Source organism: Rhodamnia argentea, chromosome 10 (assembly GCF_020921035.1).
Source record: "Rhodamnia argentea isolate NSW1041297 chromosome 10, ASM2092103v1, whole genome shotgun sequence".
Lineage (NCBI taxonomy): Eukaryota > Viridiplantae > Streptophyta > Magnoliopsida > Myrtales > Myrtaceae > Rhodamnia > Rhodamnia argentea.
Window position 1 is genome coordinate 12,623,462 of NC_063159.1, and position 18,537 is coordinate 12,641,998.

Consider the following 18,537-nt stretch of genomic DNA (forward strand, 5'->3'; position numbering starts at 1 on the left):
CGGCAATAGTTGTATCTACTATTATCGGTGACGGTAAAAATATTTTCGTTCGTTCAATTTCGGAAACGATATAATCGATAGTTGAATTTGTCATGAAATCGAGAATTAAGTGTTTCTAATTAAAAGGCACGGTTAGATGACATGGGAGGAGAAAGGTCGCGGATCCACCTCAATGACTTCTTCATGAAATACTAAAATTTTATTGGTTTAAAAAAAATTATTTTCGATTTTGGCCCCCACTAAATTTCTTGAAGAAGTATTTGGAGAACTACTCTTCCGCGTCTTCCTTCAATTTGCCCCATAGTCAAGAATCACGTCAAATAATTGCATAAATTGGACAAAGACTAGGATATTTGCCACACGAATCAACAAAACTTATGAACTTAAGATTAATGGCTAAGTTTGCTCTCATCGAGAAACAAGTTGTAGATCTGATCCCTAAGTAGTTGAAATGTTTCCAAAAGCGTCGATTTCTTTGACCATATCGTAAGAAAGCTAATTAGCTCAAACGAAAAAAAGTTCTATGTCCTAAATGCATCATTAGTGAGCCTTAATTAGTGGTTAAGGCCACGTCTTTATTAATTTCGATTCAAAAGTGCGTCAACCAGCACGTATCTTGGTTGACCTTCAATGCCGGAGGCCATTGTGTATCGGCCCGGCCCAGTCAAATCACAGACCCAATTGAGCCCAGAAGCAAAGTCCAGTCCAGGACGGGCGGACCCCACAAAGAGGAAGGGCCCACATTCCGTACCCCTTCCACCCCGGTCCTCACTTGGCGCGAACTCTCTAGGCCGTCCGTCTCTTTTTCCCACGCGCGCACCACGTCCCCATAGCCCATCTCTCTTCCGTGCCCGGCACGTGACGCACTCGTGACCAAACCCCTCTTCTCGTCCCGTGTCTTTTGGCCGGCCTCCTCCGACTGCGCTGTCTCTCTCCAAGTCCGAATCCCAGATTAAACTATTATTCAGTTATTTTAAATAAGCGGATAAAGATCTTTTTTAATTGATGAAGAAGCACAATCCAATTTGTGGTCATTATCATGCTTCGGGGTTTTAAAATCTGTCACTAAAATCTAATCACAGCTACCGAGTTCGGTTAAACGTAATTTTCGAATTCGCTAATTCGAATTTTCTTCAACCAATGTATTTTGACCGAAAGAGTGGTCGGGAGCTCGTTCAAAAACGATTTCGGTCCTAATAAAAGTCTCAATTATAAAGTACGGAAATCCAAAAAATCAATGAATTTGAGTTCCCCTATGCATTCATTCATGTGAAAATTCATTATGAAAAAGACACAACATCCACACGAACAAATATCATCATTTATGTCTCGAAGTCGCATTCGTCAAAAGAAGTTTGTATAATGTGCAGGTTACAACATGACTTGATTCCAAAATCTACCAAATTATGAGACTTCGAATAAAATTTTAAGTGAACGAAACATTCTGTAAAGGCATGGGATTACACGCTTTTTATCCTTCCCATGTTCCAAACTTTCTCAAAGTAATTCTTTTTGATATCCGTCCTTCTCCTTATAAACATAGTCGCTTTGTGTATAAATAATAGGCTTAATTCCTTCAAAACTCCACAACTTTGGTCAAACTTCAATCCTGTCCAATTTTTTTTTTCAACATAAGTCACAAATTTTCACTATGATCCCAAATTTGATCCCCCGTCCAAAAATCACCAATAATTTTTTTGAATTATCAACATCAGACCAAATTAAAAGGTCCATCGGAACTTATGTCTTTATTAACACTTTCGCCTATGTACGAAACGACAACAATCTTCTGACCCGGAGGCGATCTTTGGACGCGACGCAAATTTGGGACGATTGCAAAACTCGTTGATCTATATTGAACCTAAAGTTTAGAAAACTAATGGTGATTTTTTGGACGCACCATAGATTTGGATTATGGTGGAAGTTGATAATTTATATTTACATAGAAAATTCGGGGCAGAATTATGATCCAACCTAAAGTCGATTTTTTTTTTTTAAATAAAAGGAAAGTTAGGCCGTAAATAAAATGTCGAAATTATTTATTTATCCCACCGAGAAGAACCTATTTAATGGGCAAAAGGACGACCTGTTTTGCTTAGGGCAGAGTTTACTGTTTATTTTGCGTAGAGCAGCGAAGCGAGCACTCCCATGACAAATCGATGATGGATTGTAGCTGCAGGAGGCTTGTGAGTCTATGACCGGCTTCAGCCGTGTCGCGGGGAAGCTCCAATCGTCTTCCGCCTTGAGGTTAACCTACAATCTCTCCCTCCGCCTCCTCAGGCCCCTCCGGTCGCTCCTCTCCTTCCTCTCCGCCGGGATGGACGATCTCCTCGCCCCCGACGACCGCCCCTTCGACCTCGACCCGGGCTCTCGCTCCCGCCCGCTCCTCCTCCTCTACGACGCCGACGACGGCGGCTTCGAGGATAATCGTGGCGAGTCGACCTACCTCGTGCCTTACAGGTGACGAGTCTGTTTTCTTCCCTCCACGTCGCTCTCTGTTTTTTTTGACCTTTTTGTTTCGAACGCTGTGGTGAGGCGTCTTCTCGCGCCGTTCCTTGCGGCTTTCGTTTCGTTGGAGTGGTCGGTGAGTGCTCTAGTATGTTGTTTGGTGTGTCTTGTCGCGTTCGGCTTAACCGTGTCAATGTCAGTGATGCCGCCAATTCCTGTTAGACTGCTGGAAAAGAATCACTTGGGAAGTGAAGTAGTGGAATCTTTCTTTTTTTTCTTTTATCGCAATTCGACGGCCGAAGTGAGTCTGGCGATCGTGCTTCCTTTGTTTTTGGCCTTATAAGTGTTGGAAAGCGACCAAAGGTTGTTTTTTTGCCCCTTCCGTTTCAAGCTCTGGTGAGAATGAGCCACAAAGATGAATCTTCAGCGTTCTTTAGTGGGATGAGTATGCAATACTGATAACACGTGCTGTTGAACCGGGATAACTTTCTTTTTCAATTTAGTCTCTGGGGTCTTTCAGAAGGGAATTAATCAAAAGGCAACGGATGATTCAGTTCTACAGAGGAAAAGAATAACTGAAGCAAAGGAATTCTAGAAATTACTGCTGAAAGTTTCGCTTTTTGCGGAATCCTCATCATCAAAGTTAGATTTGCAAGTTGTGTTCTTATGTGATATATTTCCGTGGCAAAAATGTTGGAGCCGCTCCAAATTGTCTGAAGGAGTTCCTTATATGGCGTATGCCAAAAGCTGGCCTACTCAAATATGTGACACACTACACGCAAAGCTATGGAAAGTGATAATGACTTTCAAAGAAAGTGCTTTTCATACTTAAGTTGCTTTGCGATGGCATTACTTCTGAAAATTAGTCTGGTCTTGTCAGCAGTCGGGTTCATATGAACAAGTATTGGCGGCATGTTTATCTATGTATAATTGATGAATCTCTCCTCAACAGCAGAGCTTCTTAGTTTCCAAATGATTAATCCACTATCTTGCTTCAGTTTTTGCGTAATGCTGCCTGAGAAATTTTATGTGTTTTATAGGCATGGAAAAAGGTTGTGTTGAGCTTAGTTCACTGAATGATGGATCTTTGCTTTCCGCATTCTCATCTTTTTGCCTGTAAATTTCAGTTGGTGGATAAAGACAAGGAACAATGTGATGGAAGCAGGGGGTACCCTGTACACCACTACCTCAAAAGAAGATTTTGCCAAGCAAATCTTGCTGGAAATGAGAAGGGAAAACTGTTGTAAAAGTGAAAATGATGAAGAAGGGTTTTCAGGCGGCGAATTTGCTTTAGTACCGGAAGCAACATGGTTACAGACTCTTAAATCGTGAGTCGACCTATTTTTAATATGGTTTCCTTAAATGTGTGCTACTGAAAAAGGCGTTCTTTGTAGAACATGGTGAAATATGGCTACTTAGTGTCGCTAAAAAATAGGTCATCGGATGATGTTATCAATATAACATACAGTTTGTTTATTGTACAGTTGGTTTCAGTTTTTAGAATGAACTCCACAATAGTATTCTTTTGTTTGTTTTCTACTTTTACATCAGCTGCATTACTGAGATTTCACCTGATGTAATGTGGAAGTCACGCAGTATGTTTGAGGCATGTACTTTTTATATAATGTGGAGGTTACACCGTGTGTCGGTTTTAATAAGAGAAATTGTTCCTGTAATACATTGTAATTAAAGCACTTAACCTCGGATTAATAGAACTATCCACAAAGCTAAGCTTGTTTGTTTAAGATTAAGCATAAGCAAATGCACTTTTTTGCTCTCTTGCCAAAAGAATCTTACCTGTTATCCAATTTACAAAAAATTAAGAAAAAATTATATGCAGCTCTATGTGTCAAACTTTATATGTTGTAAAGGGTTCATCCATTTGAGGTTGTAAATAAATTAAAGTGCTTGCTGCAATTAAATAGAAAAGCAAGAAATATATCCATATACGCTCAAACTCAATGTCAGCAACTTCTAACCTCAAGGCATTCGAGAAGAATATCGTGGGCAATCGCAAGTTAACATTTTTTCGAAGGGATATCTCATGGCTTTCAAATTGAAAACACAACTTGTTGAGCACAGGGAAGTCAAAGTGAATAGTCGACGCTTTTCCATCAGTAAACAATTGCCATCTTGTAAGCAGTGTGACCCAGGTGTGAGATGTAGAGGATAAGATTGATCAAGAACACGAAGGTAAGGAGGAACAGAAATATATGACTCTTTTGGAGGCCATTACCTGTTACTTAGACAAGTGGCATTCGCTGAAAAAATGCATGATGAGATGCATCTAGTGAAACCTGTACAAAATTGGATAACTGCTAGAAAATGGATGTGTTCTATAAGTGACTTTCTGCATCGGTCATGTCATCCTATGCTCTTTTCTTTTTCTTGCAGTTTCGTGGTTATACTTGCAACTATATGGCATTGTTATGACACGTTTGGACATATAATGGATTTGACACTCTCGCACTTGCATGGTCAACCATCTGGCATGGTGATCAAGCATGTAATTTATCCTTTAGAAGCTGATGGTGTGAATAAAGGAACTGTTTTTTGGGATATAAATCCATACACTAAATTAGTATGCAAAAAAGAGTATAACCTAACATAGGTATTTTGGACCAAAAAGAACAAAAAAATAAATAGGTATTAAACTTATGTGCCTAGCTTTCCTACAGAAGCAAGTGTAAAAGTGAGAAGTGATGTGCATAGCTTTTCTACAGGCACGGCGACTCTATTGGAGTGAACGATATCGGCACAGTTCTATCTGCGAACAGCCAGATGCACGATGTGTTTCCTTTGCAGATCAGGCTTTCTGTTTCCCAGGAAACAAAATCACTGAGAGCACGTATAAGCCTAATGGTCGGTTACCTCTTCCTAGCTACTCTTTTTACTAATGGTTCTCTGATTACTGAGTATGCTCTTAGGTTGGGAATAATTATGCTGCAATTTTATGACAGCTCATGGATTAACTATATCATTGTTATCGACAGTAATGGTACTGATTTCCATGTTTTCTGAGCATCGGTTACATGATCTCTTTCCTTTGAATTAATATAAGTGTTGCTTTGGCTCATACCCTGCAGGTATGAAAAAATTTAATTTAAGATGCACTTAGTCTAGTGGTAGCTACAGGGTCGGTAAGGGCTTGTGGATTTGAATAGACTAATTGAGTTTGCAAAACATATTGATATGTTTGCATCGCTGGCCAATGAATCAGGAATGGATTTGTGTGATTAAAAGGTGTTTAGACTGTGCATGAACTTCAGATGAGGGAGAAACACAACAGAGAGAATAATCACTAGTTGCTTTCACAGTTGTGAGTATGTTTTTGGTGAAGTATATCAATTCGTTTTTCTTTCAATGCATTGAGTGACTTGAAAAGCTTAATACTTCAATCCAATAAGCACTCATGAACATCGTCTTGTCTGAGTCTTTATTTTCAAAGTGGGTGTTTTTGAAGGCATTTTTGTAGAACACTAATCTCTGCATATGAAACCTGGAAATTTCTGACAGAACAAAGGATACTTTTTGGACTGGTTTGTCACAAGAGGAAACTTATGCATAATAATAGGATATGGTTGTACAACTTACCAAACTTTTTCAAACATAGAAGCTTGTTGCAAGTATGCCCATTGCTTGATGGATAATTTCAAAATCTTGTAGTGGTTCAACGATGAACTGAACCTACCAATCAATTATCAATTGCCCTTTCATTAAAGGAATGTTAATCTTAACAACAAGCATATCTTTTGATTTCCTCTCTGAAACTTAAGGAGGTATGGAAGCCTTCTCTGAACCTGGTGTCCTCCTGATTTTGTAGCTATCTCTTACTTTCCATTAATGAATTCTATTTCTCCTGGAACCACCCTCTGTCTCGTTTGGTTGTTCATAATGGTAATCCTTTGACTTGCTCATGGTTGACTGCTCCTACAAGCACCATCTGCTGGAAAGAGCATGTGCTCCCAATGTCATACCTTTTATCTGCTGTCAATTTACTTCCCATGGTCATGGATGTATAGGGCCTTATGTTGTTTCATCATTTTTAGAAGCTTCTTAACATGTTATTGAACTAGCTCTGGAAATGACAAGCTCCTGATGGAATTTTGTATTCTGCTCTTGTTTGAGAAATGGCTTGCTTACTTCTTTAACGAGTGTATAAAGCTAGATGTTAGCGCGGGAACTTTGCATCTTCCAGAAGTTATTAAAAGAGAAGATGGAGTACATGATATATGTGACTCACTGACCATGGTTTTTTCATTCAGAAGCGTAGTGACCGCCCCTTGCTTAGGAGTATCCTTAAGCTGCCTGTGTCTCCCTCACTTACTCCTGCTTTCTTCCTTAAATAGCCCACGAACATCCTTCCATTTTCCTTCATAGAAGTTGTGTTGTTGAAAGATGCATCATGAATAATATGAAAGGAGAAAAAGAGTGTATGATAGGCTCCACTCATTACTAGGCAAAGATTCAGTGGCCAAAAAAGAAGAGTACTATGACCTGATTCAGTAATTGAAGGACTACAGCAAGATGAGCTTGTTTAGGTGATTGTGATTGCTAGTTAGCAGTGCAGAAGGTGCATAGCATCTAGGCCACGGGTCTTTGCCTTTCACAACACGGATGTTTGCCTGTTTTGCTTGATATTATGAGTGTTTTTCAGTTACAAATTATGGTCCATATAAGAGTTACAACCATGTAAAGATTTGTGGGTGTTGGCATCGTCATGTAAGCGAGACCCCACTTAACCCTGTTGGTTGACTTCACATCCCTTCCTGATTGGGGATTAAAAAAGTGTATTTTTTCTTTTTCGCACCAATTAAAAATCTGAAATTTCCCAGTTTTTACTGGTCTATACATCTGTTAATGAAAATGAATGAACTTTTTCCAGGATAATCCTTTTGATTATTATAGGAAGGCCTGCTGTATTTTTCGACCTGAAACTGAGCTGGTAAGTTATTCAACATTCATCTGGCATTGCTGGTGAAGTGGTCCTAGATTGGTTCTTAGATGACTAACTTATAATCACCGTTGAACAGTTGCGCATATGGGACTTTTCAGGGCAGACCACCTTATTTTTTGTGGATGATGGAAACGAATTTGCTGCTGACTCTCCTAGACATTCAGGACGAGAGGTACATATTTCAATTTGTTCAGGTTTTCTTGGTTTCTTATTATTGTAATTGAGGTAGCTTCTGAAAGCAAACCAGCAGGATAAGCTTCTGTGCTGTTGCACTATTCTGATTGCTGAAACATGTTCTCTTGATTAATACACCAAATAGCATGTTGTGTCCGAGCCGTGGTAGGGTGAGTAAAATTCCATTAGGAGTTCTACTTCATTCGATAGTTGTCTATTGATGAAATGAGAATTATCTTGCTTGAGATTTTCTCCCCTTTTTTGAGAGGGAAATAAAGGATAATGGTGTGCTGGCCGGATAGGATACATCCTCTTGAAATCCAACCAATTGCAAGTTAGAGATATACAATGTCTGAGTGATTGACTCGCCACTATAAGAGACTTAACATTTTGAATGATTAACCTGTGATGGAAATGACTTTATACTTCAGCAATGCAACTTTATATCAGCCTATCATATGTGATTAATCTTTGTAAAACAGTCCCAAGTTTAAATTAGTGATGGAATGGAAGAATGGGTGTCACTGGCATTTCCTTTGACCTCATAGATAGAAAATGAAGAAGAGTTGTTAATAGCTTCAGTTGTTCAAATATGTCATGAAAAGGTAATTTTTTTGGTGTCATAAAGAGATGAGATGAACGATACAGATTCTACACTTGAATGCATATCTTAAGACCATGCTGGAGATCAAACCTCTTTGCTGACTAGTACTGGGTTTAATTGGTTGGACTTGCTGGCTGCTTCAACTTAAGTGAGGTTGTCTAGGTGATATAAATGTTTATTTGGCTGTACTGATAAATGTAAATCTTTGTTTTTCTTTCTTTTCTATTTAAAATGCATTTTGTCTTTTAAAAGTTAAGAAGGAATTTTGCATGGGTTTGCATGTTGATATATGTACGTTTCATAAGGTTGTAGGCAAACATCGAATTTGTGAGAGCCACAAGAAGATAAAAGAAAACAAAATTATAAAGTAATGCCACCTAGTCAAGTTGGAGTGACGGCTTGCCTGGATGTATTATTTATTTAAGATTCGTTCGACTCTTCTCCCATGCTCTGTCTTGGTTTCCTTGAAATGGGTGAGCTAAATTTCTGTGCCCTAATAGTAATATTAAAGATAACTGCAACTCAATCGGCAAGAAGATGCACATTTCCATCTTCTTCAATGTGTAGCCTTGGTTTCCTTGCAATTGGTGTAGTAAGTTTCTTTGCCCTAAAAATATTAAAGATAGCGGCAACTCAGTTGGCAAGAATGTACACATTTCAATGGGGTTGTGGGTGCGAATCCCTACTCTAATGTCTTCTATTGTTTAAAATACCTAGGTCTGGTCAATCGGGTTAGCTAGCATATTGTTTGAACTAGTTGAAATGGGTCAACTTCTGTTTTTGACCTGTCTTCACCACAAGCGGTATTAATATATTAACCGACCCGAGACTAGATGGGTTGCCGGTTGAATTATCTGATCTGGTAGTAGAGACATTGGTAAAATGTCAAAATTGTTGAGGCATGGGATATAGAGTGATCTGATATGCATGGATATTCTTATCTCTAATTCAAACCCCGCCTTTTATTTTCTGTAGCGAGAAAAAAGTTACTGAGTTCCAAGGGTAGCATGTATATTTCGGACTAACGGTATCCAGAATTTTGAGTAAAGCACATGATTTCCCAATAAGTTTGCTCCTTTCAAAGAATAATCATGTGGAGGTCCCTACTTCATGCTTCCTTATGTCAATAAAGTGAAGAATTCTAGCTGCTATATTTGGTTTTATCTTTCAACAGTCTCTAATGAGAAAAACTGTTCATTCTGATGTGATATTTGCACATATTGAGGATACTACATTTAGTTCTTCGCCATTTATTGTATACAAGTTTGCTGATCTTTGCATAGGAAACCCTCTTTTTTCTTTTTTTGTTGTGGAGGGGGGGGATCAGAATAGGAAAACCCTCTTTACTTTCTTATATTTTTTTTCGCTATTCTAGATTTTGCTGGAATTACAAGTCCATGGTTTGTCCAATTCTGGGAATGGCATGCAAAGGAAGGAGGATGATACAACATTCGCTGACTCTAGAATGGGTGGTACCTTTTCCAGTGGCATATTAAGGTTGAATGGGAGCATTGACATCTTCCAACCAGATGGTAGAACATGTAATTTATCTGAATCTGATGGTTATCACCGAGGGACTGGCCTTCTGGGCCTAAAAGGACTCCAAAATCTTGGTAATACTTGCTTCATGAATAGTGCTATCCAGTGCCTTGTTCATACGCCAAAGGTTGTTGACTATTTCCTTCGAGATTACAGGAAAGAAATAAATTCCACAAACCCTCTAGGAATGCAGGTTGGCCTACTTTACCATTCGCAGAAGAAAGTGCTACATGGCAATAATGCAATATTTTTCCTCTCTCATCTGTAGTAATTGCTTCTTCTCCAGGGTGAGCTTGCTTTGGCTTTTGGAGAGCTTTCAAGGAAGCTATGGTCTCCAGGAACTAACCCAGTTGCCCCCAGAGCTTTCAAATCAAAACTAGCGAAGTTTGCTCCTCAATTCAGTGGCTATAATCAACATGACTCTCAAGTTAGTTGCAGCTTCTCGCTCTTCAGATTTGGGTGTTTGCATGATATATTCATGAACTTGATATATTCATGGAAGATTGACAAATTTGTATACAATGTTCTAGTTTTTGAATTGTGTAGGGTAATCAAAAGACTTGTCTGAATCTCATGTTTTTTAATCTAGGAATTTCTTGCTTTCTTGTTGGATGGCCTCCATGAAGACTTAAACCGTGTGAAGCAGAAACCATACATAGAGATAAAAGATGCAGCAGACCGTCCCGATGAGGAAGTTGCAGAAGAATATTGGCAGAGTCATTTGGCACAAAATGATTCCATCATTGTAGATGTGTGTCAAGTAAGTTTTTTCATGGCTTCAGGGTCTCCTAATTGACAAATTTGTCTCCTAAATCAAACATCATCCTATTGCTTATCTCCTTGGTGCTCCAAAGAGAACTTCCATGAACTAATTTGATTTGGCATAACTCAATGACGCTATTGGCAGCTTTAGATTGAATAAGAACGTTGCAATTACTGCTGCTTCTGCTGAAGATTGATAATCTTTAACTATGCTTAACTAATTGACTTTTACTGTTATAGGGTCAGTTTCGGTCAAAGTTGGTTTGCCCTATGTGCAAAAAGGTGTCCATTACCTTCGATCCTTTTATGTACCTAACACTGCCATTGCCTTCAACAACAATGCGCTCGATGACTGTAACTGTAGTAAGTACTGATGGGGTTGCATTACCATCTCCTCTAGCAGTATCAGTTCCCAATTGTGGAAGTTTGAAGGACCTTAAACGGGCTTTGAGTGTCGCATGTTTCTTGAGGGATGATGAAACCCTGTTGGTGGCTGAGGTATGTAGTTGCATCTTGCATGTTTAAGTGGGATAATAGATTGAGGCATTTAATTTTGTAATCCCTATCTTTCCTCCGCTTAAAAGCAGTTTCGTACGGGGCATAGAAGTGCTCTTCGTGATCCTTAATACTGGGAAAATTTGATCCACAAGCAGGCCTAAATCTGGTTGAATCGGATTACTCCTCTACATGCTAAGTTCTACTTACATGACCTTGACAACGATCAGATGATTTTGAATCTAGTATAAATATGGCTTGCATGCGCGTGTCTGTCTTTCTTTTGCGGCAAAAAAGTGTGTTGCTTCTTACTTGCTCTTGTACATGCTTTGATTGTTTCATGTAGTTCTTCAGAGAGAGAGAGAAGATGATAGAAAGAGTAACTTCATTGTATCTACTGAATCACGTTGATTTCTAGGTATATAATAACTGCATTCTGCGATACCTGGAGGAGTCATATGATTCAATAGACTTGATCAGAGATGATGATTATATCGTTGCTTATCGCTTACCAAAGGGTTCAGAGACATCAGTTCTTGTTGAGTTCAAGCATGAGAGGGCTGAAAGGTATGCTTAAAAACATGTTTGCCCATTTGAAGTCCTGTTATTTCTTCTGGCCAAGCGAGCATCTGATTGTGTCACAAGTACCATCCAGCTACTCTGTGCTACTCCATTGCCTCATTTTTTTGCTTATGTTCTGCTATTCTTTGATTGCCAGGGATAATTATTCTGGGATGGCATTCACTCGGATGTTTGGCTTTCCTCTTGTGGCAAGGCTTACTGGTCTTTCATGTGGATATGATGTTCAACAAGCATTTCTCAAGTTGATCAACCCATTCCTTAAGCCCACAGAAGATGCATCATATAATCATGATGATGCTGAGCATTCTGTTTCTGCTTATGAGGATTCTGAGATGGAGGATACTCAGAGCCCCTGTGACGCAGAATCAGATGCTGAAATGGTGGATGGTCCGAATGAGTTTGAGTTTTTCCTAGGAGGCTCCTCCAAGTTAAGGATGTCTGAGCCAGTAGTTGTCTCAAGGGCTCGGAGGAGCTTAGAAATTCTTGTTTTTTGGCCAGAGAAAATGTTTGAAAAATATGATATGTGCTTCCTAGGTTCTTTGCCAGAGATTTTTAAGCCCCCGTCGTTTACCAGGAGGCCTCCAGAGTCTGTTTCTCTGTACAAATGCCTCGAAGCCTTCTTGAAGGAGGAGCCTCTAGGACCAGAGGACATGTGGTTAGTCTGCGTCCTTTTTCTTGTAATAGTTTCTGCTGCTTCATCATCTAAACCTTTTTCTGATTGTACATCTCGAAGACCGTAGCATACTGTTAAAGCATATGGAGTTTTGTTTTTGTTACACAAGGTGAGGAGAAAGTGGGATAATCTGACTTGAACCCACATCTTATGCCCGGGAATTGGGTAGCCTCACCAGCTGGGCCAACCCTTTGTCTCAAAAGTTATGCATCAATTGGGTTGAGCTCTGCAGCTTACTTTTAGTTGCTTTTGGCCTTCCCCATTGTCACATCTTCATCTGTCAATTTGAAAGAACAGATGTGCTGGCAAATGATAAATCTTATATTTACTTTCATTCAAAAGACGATTATCGTAGATATGTTTTGAAGTCTTAAATGTTCAAGTTCTATGTGAATTAGGTATTGTCCAAGCTGCAAACAACATCAGCAAGCCAGCAAAAAGCTGGACCTTTGGAGATTGCCTGAGATTCTGGTTGTTCATTTGAAAAGGTTTTCATACAGCCAGTTCCTCAAGAACAAACTCGAAACAATTGTTGACTTCCCCATCAAGGATCTTGACCTTTCAAGTTACATTGCTAACAGAAGTTCTTCTTCCTCTTGTTGCTATGTGTTGTATGCTATTAGCAATCACTATGGAGGATTGGGAGGTGGTCATTATACAGCATCTGTTCATGTAAGTGTCTTTTCTCCTCTAGGTAAATTCATGATTACTGTTTCCTTTGCATTGAGGAATTTCTCCTAGATTCGCTGTAGAATATGTTGCAAAAGCAGAGTCCGGATGAGACGTTAGAGAAAATTATGTTGAAGCTAGTTATTCAAAAGGCTTTAGGGCAACCTAAGGATTCGTATGTTTGGACCACAACATTTGATGTCTACTTGTTCATTTCAATTTTTTTGTTTGGACATCCACCATTTACAAAATGTCCGCAGCCTTTTTATGCAGTGCAAAAGTTTCTACTATTGTGTTTGATGTAGTTAGGGACGTAAAGACAGCAAAAGGAGCCAAATACAAGGCAAGGATTGAGTAAAATTGAAGCTGGAACAGGGAATAGGCACTGTTGGGTTTACAGAAGCCAACAATGGTTATTGAAAAAAGCAAAACTGACGCCAAAGTGATTAAAAGACCTTTATATACTATGGTTATGTACATAAGATGATATCAAGTCTTAATTTAACATGAGCACTTCTGATTTCAAGCACCCAACCTCACTGAAGTCAATGTCAACGGCATGATCACTTTTTAACCTAATAACATAAGCAAAGACATAAATAAAGAAGAGAACTTCTACATTTTAAAAATGGTTATGCTCTTTTATCTTTCACCCTATGTTGGAAACACTCGGGCTCGGTGATGATAATTTTGGCAAATTCAGTATATACCTCGTGATCAATCTCCTTCACCCCCTTTTCAGAAACCATGAACTTTCTGCTGCAAATATATCCAACAGCTTCACCAGGAACTTTCTGTTTATATTATCCTTTTGAGTCATTCTTTTTTTTCTTCTGACCAGAGAAAAACTTGACCTCGAGTTTTGAGATATGAACTCATCATACGAATCCACATGATCTTAATCCTTCTAGTCGCTCTTGAAAATTGTATTCCTAGTGAGAACTCGCAGGTCAAACTTCTTTGATAGATTTTCTAAATATTTGGTATCACAATATCATTTTTCATGACAGATTGCTGTTATCTTGTCCTTGATTTCTTTCATATCTTCTTCACCATTTGCATATGCTTGTTCCTCTTTCTTTGTAGCACGAATCCTACTCTGACAGTCATGAGCTAAATGAACCAATTCTTCACAAAGAAGCACACAATATGAATGCTCTCCTGCTTCCTAGTTTATTCATCTAATAGCTGTTGTTGCTATTGTAAAGCTTTCATGATTGACAAACAAGTAATTTTCCATACGGAAAGACTAGATAAGGAAGAGAAACATTTAGCACTACTACAATACGATTGTGATCCTGCATCAGTATTATAGTCGCAGTCTTGTTCTTTTCTGTTGCGTCAAATCTCATCTCTAATTGACATAGATGATGGGTTTTTCTATTCGGTTGTATAATGATCACCGCCTTACCTTTTGGTGAAAATTTACTGATGGAGAAGGGTCGTTCTGATACTTAGGGTTATAGCAATTAAACGGGCCTTCTCTCCTCTCTCTAGTTCTTGCAAATCTGTATTCTGTATACCCACAGTTGCTTGAGACTCGTGATTATGTGTCAAAAACTCGTTTACAATGTGATCATTTCATCTCAGCTCAATATGCATTTTCCGCAGCTTGGTTTTGTTTGGGACTCCGCGTAACCTTATCACCATCCTCTGTGTTTATAATTTTTCCACAAGCTCAGTTGTGTTCATACTGGCACCAGATTGTAGAGCTAAAATATTTGTGAGAACCTCAATTGACAAGCTCTTTTTTCTGGCATACATTGTCAAATTCGTGGAAACTCGGACAATCTGCAGCATGGGCACAATCTATGGTACGAGTTCGATGATGAGAGGGTCTTCCCTATTAATGAAGAAGGGATAAAGACATCTGCTGCTTACGTCCTTTTCTACAGGAGGGTCCCGGCAGCATGACCATTGAATATTGTTGTAGATGTGCAGTTGTTCATTAACATCAGGCAGGTGCGACGAGGAGCCGCATATACTCTGCCATATCCTCTATTTTTGAAGAACTTTGGACGGCATACATTACATTTTTACAGTACAGCTTGGAATATATGTGAATTCGAAGGAAGAGTGGAAGCGCAAAGAAGATTCGACACTGTACAGCCCCCGAAAGCTGCAAGTGTTCTGATTTATTTGATTGGGGTAGTGTAAATACATTTGATTGATAGGAAAAATAAAGCTGGAACATGTTTTAACCTTTCCAAGTGGGAAGAAGGCCAAATAGAAAATCGTTGATGTTTTAGTTGATGCCCATGAGCCATCTAATTGTTACTGTGAAGAACCGGAGGCGGGTGGCGTGTCTTGCTTGCTCAATTCTGGTGTCCAGGGGATGAGTAAAAGAACGAGATTGGCTAGGACCAGGAGGTTACATTCTGGATTATATTATGCATGAGGAGCTTATTGCAGATGGCTAAATTAGTATTTTGGGGCTGGTCTTTTCTCCCCATATCATGAATGGCGAAAACGTCGGAGACAGCGGCGGATAATTACTCTTCAGGTTATTCACTCTGAAGGAAGTGGAAAAGGTTATTCAATATGAAGGAAAACAAAAAATGGGGAGCACCCTGATCCGTACTTTATAAGTTTTTTTTTGTTTTTTTGGTCCAAGTACTTTATAAGTTGGTAGAGTAGTAATGCTCAAAAGCTCTTGTTTTCGAAAGAACAAAGAAAGGGGCGCTGAACATCGATGAAGATGAAAACATGCTTATTTTCTTCAGTTCTTCGTCTCCTGCTTGATCTGGCGATTCTTTGACAAGAACCCTAGAAGTACACAAGTATTCACCTGCACACAGATGCGTATGAATGTAAGGCAGAGATTTGAATAGTGCTTTTAATCTGATGCAAAGTATCAGAATCAAGAAACATAAATGTCCTGCACAAGCATTAGGTCAAAACAATTGGGAGTATTAACAGGGGAAAAAGGGATTGAGGTCGACGGCCCCAACCAAAAGGAGGCAGCCTCACCATTTCTAGGTGACTGTCTTCTTTGCACTTGAAATCCAGACTGGAAATCCGGGGAAGATAGAAATGAAAGTTAAAGATAGAATGGACAAAAAAAAAAAAATACTGCACTTGAGATGATATAGCAATTTCCTTCGATACAATAGCTACATAGTCATTTATGTTATCTCATCTCGCTTTTGAATCTAACGAAGAACTAGTGTATGCAACGTAAGACCATGGTCCAGCGTTCTTAATGTAATCAACCTTCTTTCCAACACCACCTAAGGTTCAAGATTCAAACTCAGCCTCTTTTCGTGTTGCAGAAAGGCGAGTTGCGCCTCTATGTCAAAGAACTAATTTCTCTTTCCCTTTAAACAAAAGTGCATCACCGACAAGGGGTTGAGGATAATAAGCCGCAGTCTCATGGACTCTTCCCAGAACTCTTTTTCTTCATTTTTCCAGATGTACACACTGGTGGGACGTCAGCGTCGGCAGCTTCGGGTCAGCGTCAACCAATCAAAATTGGCCGAATGAAATGAATTGGCACAGATTTAAAAGGTTTAGGATCAATTGGCAAAAATGAAAAAGATTTAGGGTCGAATCGGTGTTGTTACAATAAATTTAAGATTTTTTAAATAATTTTTTTCATCTTACTTTATCGGGCATCTCATGCGCTTTTTCATCGTGTCTATAAAGGCGGGTCTGCAATTCCAATGTGGCAATGTGTCGTCCCTTTCGGCTTTGATCAAACCTCGGGGTAACTAATTTACCAAAAGCCTCCATTGGAACGATGATCATGCCGTGTCTTTTACGCAAGAACGAGAGCCACAAACCGAATGGCTTTCGCTTCCTGAAAAGTTTTAATTCACCATCCTTGCATTTGAGAACCAACTCATGGGTGACTCGATTGATTATGTTCCTGGAATAGGAATAACTGTCGAAAAAAGTCTTAAATCTAGGAAATTAGTTCGGTACTAAACTTTTCAATCGTGCAAATTTGATCTTAAGTCAATTCAATCACGAACCTTTCAATTGTGTCATTAAATCCTAAATCTTTTGCCGATTTACCGATTTAGTCCTAAACTTTTTGATAATTTGTCAATGAAGCCCTTCTTGTTAATATAGGCTTAGGACTACATTGGCAAAAATTTTAAAAAATTAGGACTAAATTGACAACACAATATGATCACATGCTTGAGGATAGGAGCAGATGGATTGCCTGTTCTATTGGTAGTATCCTCCTCCAAAATACTTCTTTTCCCCCTTAATCTCAAATATCCCCGAACGATTCCAGTCAAAATAGAAATAGTTGGCCAACCGTCATCCACGGGTCAAACTTGGACATCTTGAGGGGTTATGTTCTGTTGACATTTCCTCTACTTTTGACTTTGAATTGCATCACCGTCGTACTAGTCATAGGCTCATGAACTGATACTTAAATGTAGGTTGAGTCCTGAACCGTCTCGAGTCAAACATGACCAGATAACTTACCATTAAATAAAAACAAGGAAGAGATTCAATGCATTCCTTTTCCTTGTTTTCGTTCTTTTTTTTTTTTTTCAAGTCAAAACATGAGTCCCCGTAGTTGTTAAATCGAGATACATGAATCGTGAATCGAATCGTAGGGTTCGACAAATAACTAAGATTAGGATTCAAAATCGAAAACGCTTAACAATGTTAATCCCAATATTACAAGACAACTCTTTTGAGTAAGAACTATGACCTAGGAAGCCGGAATCTTGATTTCCAGTACATAAAATGCTCTCTATGCATAAGATTACATTCGTGTATGAACAGAAACTATACACGTAATTAAACCGATCATTCACTTACAAAATGCAAAATTTACTTTTAGTCATTCCGTGTGACTATCGAATCACATTGTAAAATATGACATTCATATCATTTGATAAATACGCACATAAAGTACGAATTGAGAGACCCACATCGAATCGCAAATTTGTTAGTGACTCTACCGGCGAATCGCCTCGTAAGCATGCCTGGCTAAGATCTCAAATCAGATCGAATCGCACAGCCTAAATCGAGAATTGTTTGACTTTGATGACTATGTGAGTCCCTGAATTTATTCTCTGCAATCCCAACCTCTGCGTTAAAGTCCACGAGAAAGTGGGTTCATGTGTCAAAATCAATGACATCAATTATTCATGTATCAAGTGGGTTCATCTATCAAAATCGATGACATTAATTATTCATATGCATCAACTACCATCGTTTAGTCATTTCTCCCTTCTCTTTACATTTATCCTTTTTTACTCAAATGGGACTTGAATTAAGAATGAAGTTTCATTACTTAATGATAAAATGGACCTAAAAAACTTCCAACTCTTAACTTATTTCAATTTCATCGTTTGTCTCATAAAAAAACTTTCAATTTTATATTAAGTACCAATTCTACTTATTCTTTTTTTTTTCCCGATAAAAAAACCTAAACTTTGGATTAGGTCTCAATTCTACTTAAGCCTTTTTTTTTTGGTTCCATAAAAGACGTCAACTTTAAGTTATGTCCAAATTCTACTATAAACCTTTATTTTGTCCCATGAAAAATCTCAAAATTTAGGTTTTGTCTCAATTTTACCGTCTAGTCTCAATTTTGCCCTAAAATTTTTATAGTCTCATAAAAACCTACAGAATTTTAGTTGAGTCATAAATCCGCCTCTATTAACT

General features: G+C 38.7%; 1 protein-coding gene across 2 annotated transcripts; it reads left to right on the forward strand.

Annotated features, from left to right (window-relative positions):
* The first annotated feature begins 2,111 nt into the window (after positions 1-2,111).
* Positions 2,112-15,156, forward strand: LOC115757654 (ubiquitin carboxyl-terminal hydrolase 8-like). 2 transcript variants are annotated; one of them, XM_030697967.2, is made up of 13 exons: positions 2,112-2,460; positions 3,576-3,776; positions 5,172-5,310; positions 7,334-7,393; positions 7,482-7,577; positions 9,559-9,915; positions 10,009-10,149; positions 10,312-10,482; positions 10,725-10,982; positions 11,398-11,546; positions 11,686-12,216; positions 12,633-12,906; positions 14,701-15,156. In XM_030697967.2, exons 1-13 carry the CDS (start codon positions 2,195-2,197, stop codon positions 14,815-14,817), a joined length of 2,760 nt encoding a protein of 919 aa, XP_030553827.1. In that variant the 5' UTR covers positions 2,112-2,194; the 3' UTR covers positions 14,818-15,156. The 2 variants fall into 2 exon arrangements, with proteins under 2 accessions (XP_030553827.1, XP_030511259.1); XM_030655399.2 differs by having other exon boundaries at positions 11,698-12,216.
* Positions 15,157-18,537: the final 3,381 nt, after the last annotated feature.

Coding starts and splice junctions, on each gene's coding strand:
- LOC115757654 (XM_030697967.2), top strand. CDS start 2,195: ATGACCGGCTTCAGCCGTGTCGCGGGGAAGCTCCAATCGTCTTCCGCC. Junction 5,311..7,333: donor GAGCACGTATAAGCCTAATG/GTCGGTTACCTC, acceptor AACTTTTTCCAG/GATAATCCTTTTGATTATTA. Junction 11,547..11,685: donor AAGCATGAGAGGGCTGAAAG/GTATGCTTAAAA, acceptor GTTCTGCTATTC/TTTGATTGCCAGGGATAATT.